Here is a 16582-nt window from a genome sequence, read left to right as displayed (position 1 = left end):
TGGGGTCCGGAGTCAATGTTGAGGACTCCCAGGGCCACTCCCTCCTGACTGTATATCACTGTACCGCCACCTCTGGTCGGTTTGTCCTGCTGGTGGGACAGGATATAGCCAGGGATGGTGATGGAAGAGTCTGGGACGTTGGCTGAAAGGTATGATTCTGTGAGTCTGGCTATGTCAGGCTGTTGCTTGACTAGTCTGTGGGACAGCTCTCCCAATTTTGGCACAAGTCCCCAGATGTTATTGAGGAGGAGGACTTTACAGGGCTTGGTTTGCCTTTGTCGTGTCCGGCGCCTAGTGGTCCGATGCCGGGTGGTCCGTCTGGTTTTATTCTTAATATGACTTTTTTTAGCGAGATTGTACAACATATAAGATCCTGAGGGGACTTGAAGCGGTAGATACTGAGAGGATGATTCCCCCTGTGGGAGAGACTAAAACTAGGGGACACAGTTTAAAAATAAGGGGTCCCCCATTTAAGAAGGAGATGTGGAAAAAAATTTTCTCTCAGAGGGTCATGTGCCTGTGGAACTCCCTTCCCCAGAGAGCGGTGGAGGCAGGGTCATTGAATATTTTTAAGGCTGAGTTAGATAGATTCCTGATTAACAAGGGAGTCAAAGGTTATAGTAGGTAGACGGGAAAGTAGGGTTGAGGTCACAATCAGATCAGCCATGATCTTATCAAATGGCAGAGCAGGCTCGAGGGGCCGAATGGCCTACTCCTGCTCTTAATTTGTATGTTCGTATGTTCTTAATTCGTACATATAGGAATCACTTTTCTTTCAGTTTCTGTGAATATGCCTTTGTAAATTTGTAATGATGAATATTCTAAAGTATTCTTTATTGCATAGCTTTTCTTTATTTGCAATCTTTTCTCATTAATCTTTGAAAGTGTACTATGGTTATACATTTGATGTTGGTACACAAATGTAATGGTTGTCCTGAAAGACTGCATGTTACTACAGGAAAAGTGTTATATATTATTATAGTAAAAGGGGTAATATAACATTGCAGAACTGAATGTTACTGCACCAGAAGTGTTGTTATAACTAAAATACTGCTTGCTACTATAATAAAGAGGGTTTTACAATTCTGAAAGATTCCATTAAAGGAGGTAAGTATCTGTGACTTTAGTCTTTTTGTTTTTGTTCATCCTTCAGAGTTTTCTGAGCGCCTCCTTTAAGCTTGAATAACTTGCACCAATGTAATATAGAGGATGCTCTTTTTTTTACATTTTAAAAATAAACCAGCAAAGGAAAACATTGATGAAATAGCAGACTTCATTGTACATAAGAAACAAAGCGGAGACTGACAGTAGAATTCATCTATTTTTGTCCCTAATGATATGTGGTCCACTCAAGGTGAGGTAGACCAGTAGTATGCAAGATGCATGCATAATACTTTCAACGGCTAGGCTCAAGATGAATGTTGTGAGGTATCAATTCATTCTTGATGAGTTTATTGCCCATCAAATGAACGTTAGTACTGAGAGATGAAGCACTTTTCACTTTTTAAACCTGTGTTGGTATCAAGTGTATTGCATCTGCAAAACGCAAGTAAAGTCCCTTTTACATTGGTGCCCGTGGGCTGTTTAGCCCACCAATTCCCAAAGTGCGGCTTTTGCACAGTCTGCTGAAAACTTCATGTAAAACCTCTGGGACTCACTAAGAGCAGTTGTCTGGAGGACCCATTACAACACCAATACAAAATAGCCGTGAAGAGTCTCAATTAGCTCCAACAATATCTTAATCCCACCGTAGAAGTGAACCCTTCTATGCCACTGTGACATTTTTATTTTCCACACCAGTCATATGGCCTATGTTACAAATTCAGGTCTGCCATAGATACCTTTCTTGGGTTCAATGGCATTAGTTGCTCCCCTAAGCAGTCTGAGCTTCTTACGTCTATGGAAGTTGATTCATACTGCACTAGATCTATTTGCACAATAGCGTAATTCGGGGTGTAACAATAATATGCCCATATGACCTTAACTGATATTCTTGTCTTTCGCACGTGTACTTCTTCAATCTCCTGTGAAGTGCCGTGGGACATTTTTACTACGTTAAAGGCACTATATAAATGCAAGTTGTTGATGTTGTTGTTGTTGAAGACGGACTGAGCAGGCATTTGATGAGACAAGCCCATATGCTAATTGTTATGCTGCTTTATTTCACAGCACATGAAAATACAGGTACAAGTTGTAATCAAAACTAACTTCACCTCCCATACATAAAGAAAACAATTAACTCACCGTGCTATTCCACATAGGTGGATTGTCTTACTAGTATTTTCAGAATTATTTTACTTTCTGTACAACTACTAACTGTAAGAAAATGAACCCATTCATTTTGACCATCAGCCCAGGGCAGGACCTCCTCTCCCTGGAGCCTCCTGATTTTTTTCTCAAGTCATCCTGATTCCAGTGTCAGCTTTCAGTCAAACAGGCTATCCCACCCACCCATCCAAGAGTGGAATCCCCCAAGCTAACCTGCTAATGTCTCCTGCTGAGTTAGAATGAATAGAATTGTCACTCCAGCATTAAGTGTGACTGAACACTAGAATATTAATCTACCTATTATTGTCTGAAGTATATAGGTTCAGACACACTGTCTGAATCTTAATATATAACTGCAGCTCCACTGTCCTGAGTTTAACCCCCCCCACCCCCACCCTACCACTGAGAGCTAAGTTTTACTAAATAGTAGCATTTTTAACATATTGCACCAATGTCCCCCTGCGGTGGCATAATCAGCAATCCTAAAATATGACAGTTTACCACAATTATTTTGGGGGGGGGGAGGGAGTTGTGCTGTGGATTTTGCACCCACGAGGAACTTGATTGAGACGGCTCAAACGTATTTCATTTCTGACCCTTGCGGTCCGTAGAGAAAGTGCACACTAAAATTTATCCCGAAAGTCTAAGTTAGATTCAGACAAAAGTTTGGAATTTCCTCAGAGCTGCTCCCGTTCCACCACTGTAACTTTGCCAGAAGTGCAGCAGAAACCCCACTCACAGACATAAATGGGGTTTCTGCTGTACTTCTGATGAAGTTGTGGTGGAGGAGCAGGAGCAGAGGAAATTCCAGACCAAGGTTCCAGCCCAGAGTGCCACCTAATCCATAATTTCATTCTTCACTTTTGTCCAGAATTAAACTTTTAAAGTAATTGCTTCTACACTTAGAGAATTTCGATCAGTGTCAATCTGTTCCCTGTGAAGTTCAACGTACACCAGTAAGAGGTGAAATGATCACTCATCCCTTGTTTCCATCAATGCACAAATAGAAAAATGAAAATCAGACAGGTCTCAAAGAGCTCCCCTAATTACTCAGCAGGTAAATTTACCATTGAGTATATAACCGAACCGTACAGACCAGGAATATTCCACATGTAATCCTTGGTCTATGCCGAGTTGGATTATCTCATTTGAGTTGACAGTAGAGGCGTTACAAACGATCATAATGCTCCTGTTACAGGTGGTGGGGTGGGGGGGGGGGGGGAATAGGCGAGGTTCCTGCTCACTCCTGGTGAAAAATTCACCTATGTGGAACATCAGGAACAGTTTTCAGTTGAATAGTCTATTGGCACTTAATGCCTAGGCTCATATTTGGGTGAAGACTAAGGGCATCCGTTATATGTGAAGCCAGCATGAATCAGCACCTTCAGGAGAGGAGGCAGCAGGCGGTGGGGAAATTGATCCAGAAAAAGGAAACAAAAAGTTCTTGAACAATTTTGTTTATTCGTTTGCAGTGCACTGTGAAGTAAGCGAGTGGAACGCGTGGAGTGCCTGCACAAAGCGAGGGAAGACGTGTGGTTTCCGGAGAGGCAGTGAGTCAAGGAAGCGAGAAATTGTGCAGTTCCCTTCAGCACATGGCAACCCCTGTCCAAAAATCACTGAGACAAGGAAATGTACTGTGCAGAAAAAACGATGTCCAGCAGGAGAAAAAGGTAAGAGGATCCCTGTAAGAATCAGCCAATTCCCAGGATGGATAATGGGCCACTAGAATAACTGACTCCATATTTTTATAATATTAGAACTACGAATACCTCAAAATGACTGAGCTTGATACCAATGCTGTTACCAATCATTATTATCAGGACTGCATGCTGGGCTAACTAATCATTAACTAGGAAAGTTACGATTTGCTTTTTTCATTTGAATTATTACTCTTTTAATATCTAATTGCAATGCTTTCTGTATTTTTGCTGATGAAAGACCATATAATCTCAGGTTTATGGAAACATATGTGCAATGTTACGCGAAGTAGGAATCCTGTTGAAGTGGCCTAAACAACATCTGAAGTGACTATAAAAAGCTGCAGTAATCAACAAACTACTAGCTACGAGCAATCAATAACACATGTTACATCCATCCACTGGAAGCAAACACTTTAGTGAAAGCAGACTACTTGCATCATGGTTCTCCGAATGACCATAACATACTTTGTGAACTTTATTCAGATAACTCAGGGTGATTTTATTGCATACCTTATTGTGTTGTGAAAAATAAGGCTCAAAGTTGTTTTTGGAAGGGGGATCCTTGGAACTGATTATGAGGATCAATGCAGAAGAGAGATGACAACTATACTTTCTAAGCAGAAAATTGTTACCTGACTTGCATCACTGTGTCACAGCATTTGGAAACTTTTTTTTATAAGCCAATGGCCTAGAAACTGGTCTGTGCCAGCAGGCAATCCTTGTGCAGAACGGGTAGGCCCAAGGCACACCCGATATTGGGCCTCGGGCCTCAATTACATGAGACCAGCTGGCGTCTGCAGCTTGCCGGTGAATTGAATTTGAATTTCTGGCCTCTGCGTCATTGGCAGCATCTTCAGATCCTGGGAGGGGGTGGAGATGATAGGGCGGGGGCAAGCAGTGGCCTTCAACATTGCTGTGCAGCCGGGAGGAGCACTCCTCTTCCCCCCAGCTCCACATTCAGGTAAGAATGTCTTTTTAAACGTACCTTTTTCGTGACAACCTCCAGTGGTCCCTTTAAGGACCATGTGGACTTGGTTATATTGAATGCAGCGGGCCCAGCGCGGCAGTATTCAGGGCAGCCCAATTTCAGGAAAGGGACCTGAAACAGGCACGAGGCCCCCTATTTGCATATGCAAAGGGACCAACGCCTGTTTCCCATGAGGGCCCTTGACGCCTCTTTTTTCTGCATTTATCAATATGGTGGGCGGCACACTTCCAGTGCACACACTGCCACCATATTGGATGCTTAGGCATCCGTTTTACACCTGTGAAACGGACGCGGCATCAACCACTTTCTAGCCTAATGCCTCTTTAAAGGATCACTGCAAGCAATTTTCAACTGCCTTGCTTTCGAGGTGACCGGCAGTTGAAAATGGCAGGGAAAGTGACCGCTATCCCTTGGACACCCAAGTCCCACCTGATGCGATTTTTCAGATGAGCCTGTAAATGGGTGCCCAGGTCTCCCGCCCGAAACAGGCAGGAGGCTGCTTGCTTACGCAAATCGGGCTTCTATGCCAGTTATAGGACTCTGTTTACAATTTTCATGTACAGATGAGCGGCGCACGCTCTGCCCATTCGTACAAGATGGTGAGCAGCCTAACTAGCGGTCCTTAATCGACTGCTGGAATCCGCTCCAAAAACAACCTGGATCATTTTTCTGCGGGAAATTTTGCCAGGCCAAGATGAGCAGGATCTGGCCCCACAAAATTTCTGCAGTTTGCTGCTGGTTAGGGCCCACTCCCCCTTTTTACTGATGGTTTCCAGCTCAGCTCAATCATGCAGTTGCCAGATTTTCAGCCCCCCAGTTGTTAAGATGCCCACTAGCATTGATTGAGCACTGGGTAGCTCGCTGGCTGATGGGAGTCCGAAGCTGAAAGTGGCTGGGCCTCCCACTGTGGACACACCATCGGCTTCACGCCTACTGTCTTCGTGAAAAGGTGTTTGGCAAACTTTTATTTCATTTGGAGAAGAAGTACCAGAAGGAATATGTGTCATTTCTGTCACGATGAGCTCATGGCAAGTGATGCAGTGATACATTTCAATGTGACTTACATCATTGCACCACATTTTTAGAAACAAATAAGAACAGGTTTGTCAAATATTTTTCATGAGCACAGTGATGCTTTAACAAAGTACTATCTTTCAAAAAAAACTATTTAGTAAATCTTTTTTCTTTGTTTGCCAAATACTCTGACAGAATGATGCAAATCAAACCAAAATGCATCATTACTTGGAAAAAATTGCACTGCATTACATATATCTGATATTCTCATGATGAAAGTGACAGGCAGGTGGATCAGTTGTGTCCTTCCCTGCGAACATGGCAGTGACACTTTAAAATGAGACAAAGATTAAATCTGGCATTTTTTTCCATTAACACATGGCTTTATCCTCTCTCAACATAGTTCTTCTTCAAATCAATGATTACCTTCATTCAGCATCTGCCCCTATCTAATTTTTTACTGTTGGCTACACTCTACAGTCATCAACTTTCTTCAAATTATATGCCCTCAGTGCACACAGCCTCCAGTTCTCTTGGATTGCACTGGTTCATTCATTACGTTTTGCTCTCCTCCATGCTGTTGGACATGGAACTGAAAATCTTAATGCTTTCAATTCTTTGAAGACAGTTTCTTCATGTTTCTCCTCTTGCAAGTCTAACCAACAGCTTCCACTTCTTATATTTGGATCCTACATTGAATGGCTCCACCCTTAGACCATCTTCATCTATTGACATTCTTGGCCTTGCTTTCTCCTCTGACCTCAATTGGACTTCCTACAACTTCTCTATTGATAAGGTGGCTCGCAAAAGCTCTGTTTCCACTTTTGTGCCAAACACCTTTTGTTCAATAACCTTTAACTCTCAATAATGACCAAATTCATCCAAGAGTAGAATATTGCTCCCATATCTGGGGAGCATCTATACGCCTCTCTCATACCCCAGGGCAGAACACAAGAAACAACTTCTTGGCTGTCTCATATCTTCTCTCCAACTGCTTTTTCCCCATTGCAGTCTTTTTTTGTCTCTCCCCATTGTACCAATTCTATTATAGCCCCACTCCTTTGAACTTGCCTCCCTAAATGGTCCTAAATGCTTTCCTTCCTCCTTGCAGATCTTCAGTGCATTAACATTTCCTATTCTTAACTTATTGTTTCCCAGGCCCTCAAAATAATAGAACTCTTTACCTCCCTCAGTCTTCCCTTCCTCCTACAACCTATAGGCTTTTAAAACACAAGTTTAGTGTCACTTAATGACTACTTTCTGATTTACCTCTCTTAGTCTCTTCAGCCCTGGTGTTGCCTTCACTAAGAGCCTTGATCCTTCACCTTGAATTCTCAATTAAAAATATTACCTGGTTTTATGTTATTTTGATACAGAAATACTGATGCAAGCTGGGTTGGCATTGCCAAGCATAAAGTATTATAAAGAAATGGGTATATATATATATAAGAACCTTTAATGCTGATAGTGGATTACTATTTATATGTCTGAAGCTTTTCATCAGATCTTGCTCCCGACAACTATTTGGGTGTCAGAATTAAAATCGGACATTCTACTCGTTACTGCTCAGTTTTGGGCTCAGATCTGTAATTTCCAATTAAAAGGGAGAAAATGGCAGTGGAGAAAGATCAACTTTCTAAATTACCCTCTATTTTGTTTTATTTTTATTTAACTGTGACTTTGGTTTAAGTGAATCCTAAAGCATGCCTGCTGAAGTACATTTAGCTGCAGAATGCAGAATTGCCCAAGTGTGCTAGTAGTGTACTATCAGAGTCTGTAAAGTTTTAATTCAATGGAATTACACCTGAGGTTAAGTTATTTGCATTAAAACATGGTTGCCTGTGCTCACTTTGATCAAAATCATATTAATCCACATCTTGTACTGAAATCAGAAAATGGAAGCTTTCCAAGGTGGCAAAAGGAGGGCGTTCTTAACTTGTAAAAGTAGTTAAGGTCTTCAATACAAACAAAGGAAGTCTGAGCCAAATGTATAAATTCAGGGGATGAGAGGAAAATCTGGATTTTCTGGATCAAATACATACTATAACAATCAGTATTTTGTAGTAAAGTACTAATGTAAGACTCCTATTGTGTTCCTCAATCAGTGACCTCAGTCTTTCCTGTTCATAATCAGAATTGGATTGATTCAGGACAGTTCAATTCATACATTCTTTACATTCAGAGCTAAATCCATATAATAGATGCAGCAGTTCAATAATTGCACATTGCAAGGCTTGAGGAATACATATGCCTACACATCTGTTTCCTCCAACACTAACTTATACTTTCTTTGTAAAATCATTGCAAAATTTCCATCAATTGAAAAAGGACTTCAGAGTAATTTAGGCCTCCCAATTAGAAACATTCTGCACTATTGATTGCTTGTACAACACCATAAATAATTCATTTTTATTATAGATTTGATGATAGACTTGAATTCTTCTGCTCAGATTATTGCAGAGACCTAGCAATGCCTGCCTGTGTAAATTTCACTAGTGCAGGAAAGTCTATTCAAAGTCTCTAGTTTTCCTGACTCTATCAGGATCCTATTAAAATTCTTATTTTGTTTCTTATTACTACAGAGTGAACTACTGAAAACCTTAGGTCCTGCAATTCTTTGGGTTGCGATCCTGGAGGTTACGACCTATGGGGGCCTCCAGTGTTTTATCTGCTGGAGTTTGTGGTGTCAGTGGGAGGGCACACTATTTGCATGGATCAGGCTTGCGCACTTCAGCTCTGCCTCTGGTGCCCGCTGGTCCATGCCTGCTGGAAACTCTGGTCCCTGTCTATAGGAGAGGAGGGTTGCCCAGGCCATGATATCCTCAGCCCACTGAGCAAAGGAAATTTTAAACAAAAAACCTTTTTACCCCTTTATGGGTCAAGACCATTTGCTTGTCCTGGGCCCCAAGAATGAAGCCCACACACTCCCTTTTGGAGGCTGATGCACCTCTACTCACTCAGAGTACTAGCCACCACACAAATAACAGATCCTCGCTGAGGTTCAGGAGCAGGAATTCCCAGCTTGGTGAACCCCCAATGCTGGCTGCATCTACAGGCCATCATTTGCCTTGTAAGGGGCAGATGGAGGTTCCACCTTTTACAAGGCATTGAGGAAACCAGGATGTTACCAGGGCTGGAGCGCTTCAGCGATGAAGAGAGACTGGGAAGATTGGGTTTGTTTTCCTTGGAGCAGAGGAGGCTGAGGGGGGACATGATTGAGGTGTACAAAATTATGAGGGGCACAGATAGGATGGATACTAAGGAGCTTTTTCCCTTCGTTGGGGGTTCTATAACAAGGGGACATAGATTCAAGGTAAAAGGCGGGAGGTTTAGAGGGGATTTGAGAAAGAACTTTTTCACCCAGAGGGTGGTTGGAGTCTGGAACTCACTGCCTGAAAGGGTTGTGGAGGCAGGAACCCTCACAACATTCAAGAAGCATTTGGATGAGCACTTGAAATGCCATAGCATACAAGGCTACGGACCAAATGCTGGAATATGGGATTAGAGTAGACAGGGCTGATGGCCGGCGCGGACACGATGGGCCGAAGGGCCTCTATCCGTGCTGTATAACTCTATGACTCTATAACTCTATGACTCTAAACTCCAAAAATGGCTGAGACCCAGCACAACTGGATTCTCCACCGGTTTCCTGAGGGTTCCGCTGGTCTCCCGCCAGAGTTATGGTAGAAGACCACTGGAACCCTCGAGGAATTTTGGAGCCTATGTTTCTTGACATTCATGTACTGTCTGCTGTGAGGGACGTCGTTATAGTCTCATAGTTCCTATTAACATGTGGAATCAAAGGCAATTAATAAGAATTGGGTGAAAAGTAAAGAACTTCTGTTCTAACATTTAATTTCACTTAACAACTAGTCTGTGTATGTTATATGTGAGGATAAGATCTTAATGAGTGGGCAGGATTAGTGATGGATGGATGCTAGGATGCTCTATGTGGAAACATAAAGACAATGAAGTTACAATGGGACAGGATTTTCAGAAGTGTAATAGTACAGTCCTGTAGGTAAGCCAACTTTATTTCATAAATTCCCATTCACATTACGCAAGCACAATCCACAGTGATGATTGTTATCGTTTATGGGATATTGCTTGAAAAGCCAATTTTGCTAAAGCCAATGCACTCTAAACATGGATGATAATGAATTGAAAAACTTTTGCAGAAGTAAACTTCAGACATGTCTGAAGCTCAGCCTAAGCGAGTGAATCCATTTGGCAGTAGTGTAGAATATAAATCTTAAAAATGTAAAACCCATTCACTGAATCCTCCTTTTGGAGCCTGATTGCTTTTAAAATGCTCTGTATAAGATGAGTTGACATAGGAAGCTGTAGTTTTTTTTCCTGGAATTCTAATGTTACTAATCTGCAGTAAATCTAGTTCAGAGCAATTTCAACATAATTTATGTGATTCATTTGAGACCTTTGAGATTTTGAACCAACACCAGTTGAAATGATTTCAAGTCTAGTGCATGTAGAGACACTGGTAACACCCAGTGTATACACACTCATAAAACAGCCAACACACAGTCTCATTGCAAGTGTAGACTTTTGACAGGAATCACTTTAATGATTAACAAAAATGAAGGTGTGTGTATTAAATCTACTTTATGTAAAGCAGTTTTAATTGAGTGAGTTCCCAAATTTAGAACTAATCTATAATCAAAAAGCTTGATGTAAACATGGTTAGCTCAACTAACGATGCCATTTGTTACTGCACAGACCATGTTCTAACTTACCATAGAAACTAAAGGAACAGGGACTTGCCTGGTCATAGCCAAGTTGCTGCTTAGTAATTTAATACTTTTTGATAAAGATTGTAGATTACTTGCTGCCACAATAAGATTTGACAAATGGGTCCCTGGCTTATATTCCTAGTACTGTGTCAAATACTGCTGGGAGAGGCAGGGAAACCAGCCAAGAGCTCTCAAACCTCAGAAGTCATACATTAAGTTAGATCCCATTCAATCAAAGAAGGGTGTAATATAATGCAGCAGCCTATAAAATCATAATAGTAAGAAATTACAATTTCATTGTGCAGGTTTGAAATATTATGAATTAAATAAAAACAGCCACTGGCAGAGTTCAGCTGAGTTATTTCCCAAAGGTGCAAAAGAAAGTTAATAAATCTTGCAGCTGCAATGCCCAGTGTTTAACTTTTTTATGGTGTAATTGGCAATGAATTGTAAAAATACTAAAGGGTGTTTTATGTCTGTAATTTAACCTTTCTGTGGTGCAGTTCTTGTCTTAAATTTCCCTTCAGTATAAAAGAAAAACATCTGAATTCCCAGGCGAGACCCTGGTCCAGTCAAATTATGACTAGGTCAGAGTGCTTGCAGGCTGGAGCTGGGGTATGCTGGTAGCGCTGTGCAGTATCGCAGCTGCAAGCATAGGTAATGGACACCAGTGTAGTTAATGACCTTTCTCTCATGATTATCCAGCAGGCTGCAGCCTTTTAAAATTAACTCAAAACTAATTACTGTATCCTTTGAGCTGTAGTGTTTATATTTCACATACGCTGAGGGGTCAAAGCTTGAACTCACCAAAAGTGAACTGCATACAATTTAAACTCAGCATGTCCTCAGGGTTCTGCTGTTTACCTCTTATTATTTTTGTCAGGAATATGCTTTATTAATTTTGGTCTGGAACATTTTGTTTTAAGCATTGAATCTAATTATCTGAATAGCCACTAGACCGGAACAGCTCTTAGTGGAGTACTTCTTATGGGGGGGGGGGGGGGTCAATGTACTAATTCTCTTTCTCTTTCCCTTGTCATTATATTCTAAACTGTAATCATGCAGGGTGCCCCTTAATCCTTTGCTGTGTTGAACACTTCCAAGGTTCCTAAAGTTATCCATTACATGGTGAGTTTTGGTTTTCTGTGTCTTGGCAAACCATGCAAAAAGGAAGTTGAGACCTAGCACTTCAAAAATGTTTCTTTCATACTGTCAAGTCAGCAAGGGCTGGGGTCACAAACATGGCAGGATGCTAACATTGATGTTTGTTAAATTTGTGTTCCTGAAAAAGATGATGGTGCAAGGCCATGAAAAATCCCAAGCAAAACATTATGCATTGGAAAACTCAAGGAATCACTTTTTATACCTATTTAAACCATACTGTATCAGCAGCAGAGCATCTGTACCTTAGAACCCTCTGAATAGTAAGGTAGTGTTTAGAACCAGGGGCCAACATTCTTGTCTTCATTAACTTTAGCAAAAAATGAGACAGATAAAAAATAACAGAATTTGTGAAGAAAGCAAATGTTTAGAGTTTCTCTAAGAATTCCCAACTGAGAAAAATGGATTAAACAACGTCAGTGCAAAAGTATAAAAAAGTCATGTTGTGCTTGCTCAGGCCAATCATGGGAAAGGTGCACAATTACACAGCATTGGAGGCTCTTTGGCAAGTGCATACTAATGTCAGATCTTACCTGTTATTAGACAACGAAAGCTTTTGAATTATTGCCATAGCAATCACAGTGTAGTACAGAGGAGTTTTCTGTCCTACAGCAGCAGTGCAGCATGCAATTTAGCAGCAATTGCTGGATTTCTCTTAGTGGAGGAATAGGAGTGGTTAGGGGAAAGGTAATATACAAAGCTGACAATTCAATGCAGTATTGAGGGAGTGCTTTATTGTTAGAGGTGCCATATTTTTCATGAGATGTTAAACTGACAGCCCATCTTCCCTCTTGGGTAGACATTTTTTTTATTCGTTCATGGGATGTGGGCGTCGCTGGCAAGGCCAGCATTTATTGCTCATCCCTAATTGCCCTTGAGAAGGTGGTGGTGAGCCGCCTTCTTGAACTGCTGCAGTCCGTGTGGTGACGGTTCTCCCACAGTGCTGTTAGGAAGGGAGTTCCAGGATTTTGACCCAGCGATGATGAAGGAACGGCGATATATTTCCAAGTCGGGATGGTGTGTGACTTGGAGGGGAACGTGCAGGTGGTGTTGTTCCCTTGTGCTTGCTGCTCTTGTCCTTCTAGGTGGTAGAGGTCACGGGTTTGGGAGGTGCTGTCAAAGAAGCTTTGGCGAGTTGCTGCAGTGCATCCTGTGGATGGTATACACTGCAGCCACTGTGCGCCGGTGGTGAAGGGAGTGAATGTTGAGGGTGGTGGATGGGGTGCCAATCAAGCGGGCTACATTATCTTGGATGGTGTCGAGCTTCTTGAGTGTTGTTGGAGCTGCACTCATCCAAGCAAGTGGAGAGTATTCCATCACACTCCTGACTTGTGCCTCGTAGATGGTGGAAAGGCTTTGGGGAGTCAGGAGGTGAGTCACTCGCAGCAGAATACCCAGCCTCTGACCTGCTCTCGTAGCCAGAGTATTTATATGGCTGGTCCAGTTAAGTTTCTGGTCAATGGTGACCCCCAGGATGTTGATGGTGGGGGATTTGGCGATGGTAATGCCATAGAATGTCAAGGGGAGGTGGTTAGATTTTCTCTTGTTGGAGATGGTCATTGCCTGCCGTTTGTCTGGCGCGAATGTTACTTGCCACTTATCAGCCCAAGCCTGGATGTTGTCCAGGTCTTGCTGCATGCGGGCTCGGACTGCTTCATTATTTGAGGGGTTGCGAATGGAACTGAACACTGTGTGGTCATCAGCGAACATCCCCATTTCTGACCTTATGATGGAGGGAAGGTCATTGATGAAGCAGCTGAAGATGGTTGAGCCTAGGACACTGCCCTGAGGAACTCCTGCAGCAATGTCCTGGGGCTGAGATGATTGGCCTCTAATAAAAGACATAAAAGATCCCATGGCACTATTTGAAGAACAGAAAAGTTCTCCTGGTGTCCCACCCAACATTTGTCTCTCAACTGACATCAGTAAAACAGATTATCTGGTCATTTATCTCTTTGCTGTTTGGTTGTGAAATGCTTTGGGACGTCCTGAGGATGTGAAAGGTGCTATTAAATTCTAAGTTCTTTCTTTAACTCACATCAGGAGCTGTCTAAGGCAGCCGGCCTAACAGAGTTAACTATTCTGCATGGGAAAGGAACTGTGCCTGAGCAGAATGGCTATGACTGAAGTATGCCAAGTGGACAAAAAATCTGCAGACAGTCAACCATGTTATCAATTGAATGGCCAAGTGGTGAAGGATAGAATACTCGAGCCTGGTCTTCAGTTGCTTCCAAGCCTTTATTCACAGAGATTCCCCTTACACATACACACCGCACCCTAGATATCTCTCATATAAAAAGAATACAAGAGAGTCCCCAATTGACACACACCACTTGAATACAATTAACACGAATTGATATAAATCACATGATACAATTAAAAAACTATCCCCCAGCAGGACAGACCGACCAGAGGTGGCGGTACAGTGATATACAGTCAGGAGGGAATGGCCCTGGGAGTCCTCCACATTGACTCCGGACCCCATGAAATCTCAAGGAATCAGGTCAAACATGGGCAAGGAAACCTCATGCTGATTACCACCTACCGTCCACCCTCAGCTAATGAATCAGTCCTCCTCCATGTTGAGCACCTCTTGGAGGAAGCACTGAGGGTAGCAAGGGCACAGAATGTACTCTGGGTGGGGGACTTCAATGTCCATCACCAAGAGAGGCTCGGTAGCACCACTACTGACCAAGCTGGCCGAGTCCTGAAGGACATAGCTGCCAGACTGGGCCTACGGCAGGTGGTGAGCGAACCAACACGAGGGAAAAACCTACTTGACCTCGTCCTCACCAATCTACCTGTCGCAGATGCATCTGTCCATGACAGTATTGGTAGGAGTGACCACCACACAGTCCTCATGGAGACGAAGTCCCGACTTCACACTGAGGACACCATCCAACGTGTTGTGTGGCACTACCACCATGCTAAACGGGATAGATTCAGAACAGATCTAGCAGCTCAAAACTGGGCATCCATGAGGCGCTGTGGGCCATCAGCAGCAGCAGAATTGGATTCCAGCACAATCTGTAACCTCATGGCTCGGCATATTCCTCACTCTACCATTACCAAGAATCCAGGGGATCAACCCTGGTTCAATAAGGAGTGTAGAAGAGCATGCCAGGAGCAGCACCAGGCATACTTAAAAATAAGGTGCCAACCTAGTGAAGCTAAAACTCAGGACTACATGCATGCTAAACAGCGGAAGCAACATGCAATAGACAAAGCCAAGCGATTCCACAACCAACGGATCAGACCAAAGCTCAGCAGTCCTGCCACATCCAGTCGTGAATGGTGGTGGACAATTAAACAACTAACGAGAGGAGGAGGCTCTGTAAACATCCCATTCTCAATGATGGCAGAGTCCAGCACGTGAGTGCAAAAGAGAAGGCTGAAGCATTTGCAACCATCTTCAGCCAGAAGTGCTGAGTGGATGATCCATCTCGGCCTCCTCCCACCATCACAGAAGCCAGTCTTCAACCAATTCGATTCACTCCACGTGATTTCAAGAAATGTCTGAGTGTACTGGATACAGCAAAGGCTATGGGCCCCGACAACATCCCAGCTGAAGTGCTGAAGACTTGTGCTCCAGAACTAGCTGCGCCTCTAGCCAAACTGTTCCACTACAGCGACAACACTGGCATCTACCCGACAATGTGGAAAATTGCCCAGGTATGTCCTGTCCACAAAAAGCAGGACAAATCCAATCCAGCCAATTACCACCCCATCAGTCCACTCTCAATCAACAGCAAAGTGATGGAAGGTGTCATCGACAGTGCTATCAAGCAGCACTTACTCACCAATAACCTGCTCACCGATGCTCAGTTTGGGTTCCGCCAGGACCACTCAGCTCCAGATCGCATTACAGCCTTGGTCCAAACATGGACAAAAGAGCTGAATTCGAGAGGTGAGGTGAGAGTGACTGCCCTTGACATCAAGGCAGCATTTGACTGAGTGTGGCACCAAGGAGTCCTCGTAAAATTGAAGTCAATGGGAATCAGGGGGAAAACTCTCCAGCGGCTGGAGTCATACCTAGCACAAAGGAAGATGGTAGTGGTTGTTGGAGGCCAATCATCTCAGCTCCAGGACAGTGCTGCAGGAGTTCCTCAGGGCAGTGTCCTCGGCCCAACCATCTTCAGCTGCTTCATCATTGACCTTCCCTCCATCATAAGGTCAGAAATGGTAATGTTCGCTGATGATCGCACAGTGTTCAGTTCCATTCGCAACCCCTCAGATAATGAAGCAGTCCGTGCTCGCATGCAGCAAGACCTGGACAACATCCAGGCTTGGGCTCATAAGTGGCAAGTGACATTCGTGCCAGACAAGTGCCAGGCAATAACCATCTCCAACAAGAGAGCATCTAACCACCTCCCCTTGACATTCAACAGCATTACCAGCGCCAAATTCCCCCACCATCAACATCCTGGGGGTCACCATTGACCAGAAACTTAACTGGACCAGCCACATAAATACTGTGGCTACGAGAGCAGGTCAGAGTCTGGGTATTCTCTGGCGAGTGACTCACCTCCTGACTCCCCAAAGCCTTTCCACCATCTACAAGGCACAAGTCAGGAGTGTGATGGAATACTCTCCACTTGCCTGGATGAGTGCAGCTTCAACAACACTCAAGAAGCTCAACACCATCCAGGACAAAGCAGCCCGCTTGATTGGCACTCCATCCATCACCCTAAACATTCACTCCC

At 43.3% G+C, this 16582-nt stretch overlaps 1 protein-coding gene across 1 annotated transcript in view; it reads left to right on the top strand.

Annotated features, from left to right (window-relative positions):
* The window catches only part of rspo3 (R-spondin 3), a 75942-nt gene that overhangs the window by 23183 nt on the left and 36177 nt on the right, over positions 1-16582 (top strand). Inside the window, exon 4 of the mRNA XM_067984579.1 lies at positions 3741-3938. Coding sequence (XP_067840680.1) covers positions 3741-3938 — 198 coding nt within the window. The remainder of the gene's footprint in view (positions 1-3740; positions 3939-16582) is intronic.

This window comes from Heptranchias perlo, chromosome 5 (assembly GCF_035084215.1).
Source record: "Heptranchias perlo isolate sHepPer1 chromosome 5, sHepPer1.hap1, whole genome shotgun sequence".
NCBI lineage: Eukaryota > Metazoa > Chordata > Chondrichthyes > Hexanchiformes > Hexanchidae > Heptranchias > Heptranchias perlo.
Note: the sequence above shows the minus strand (reverse complement) of the source record. Positions and strands in the feature narration are given on the sequence as shown.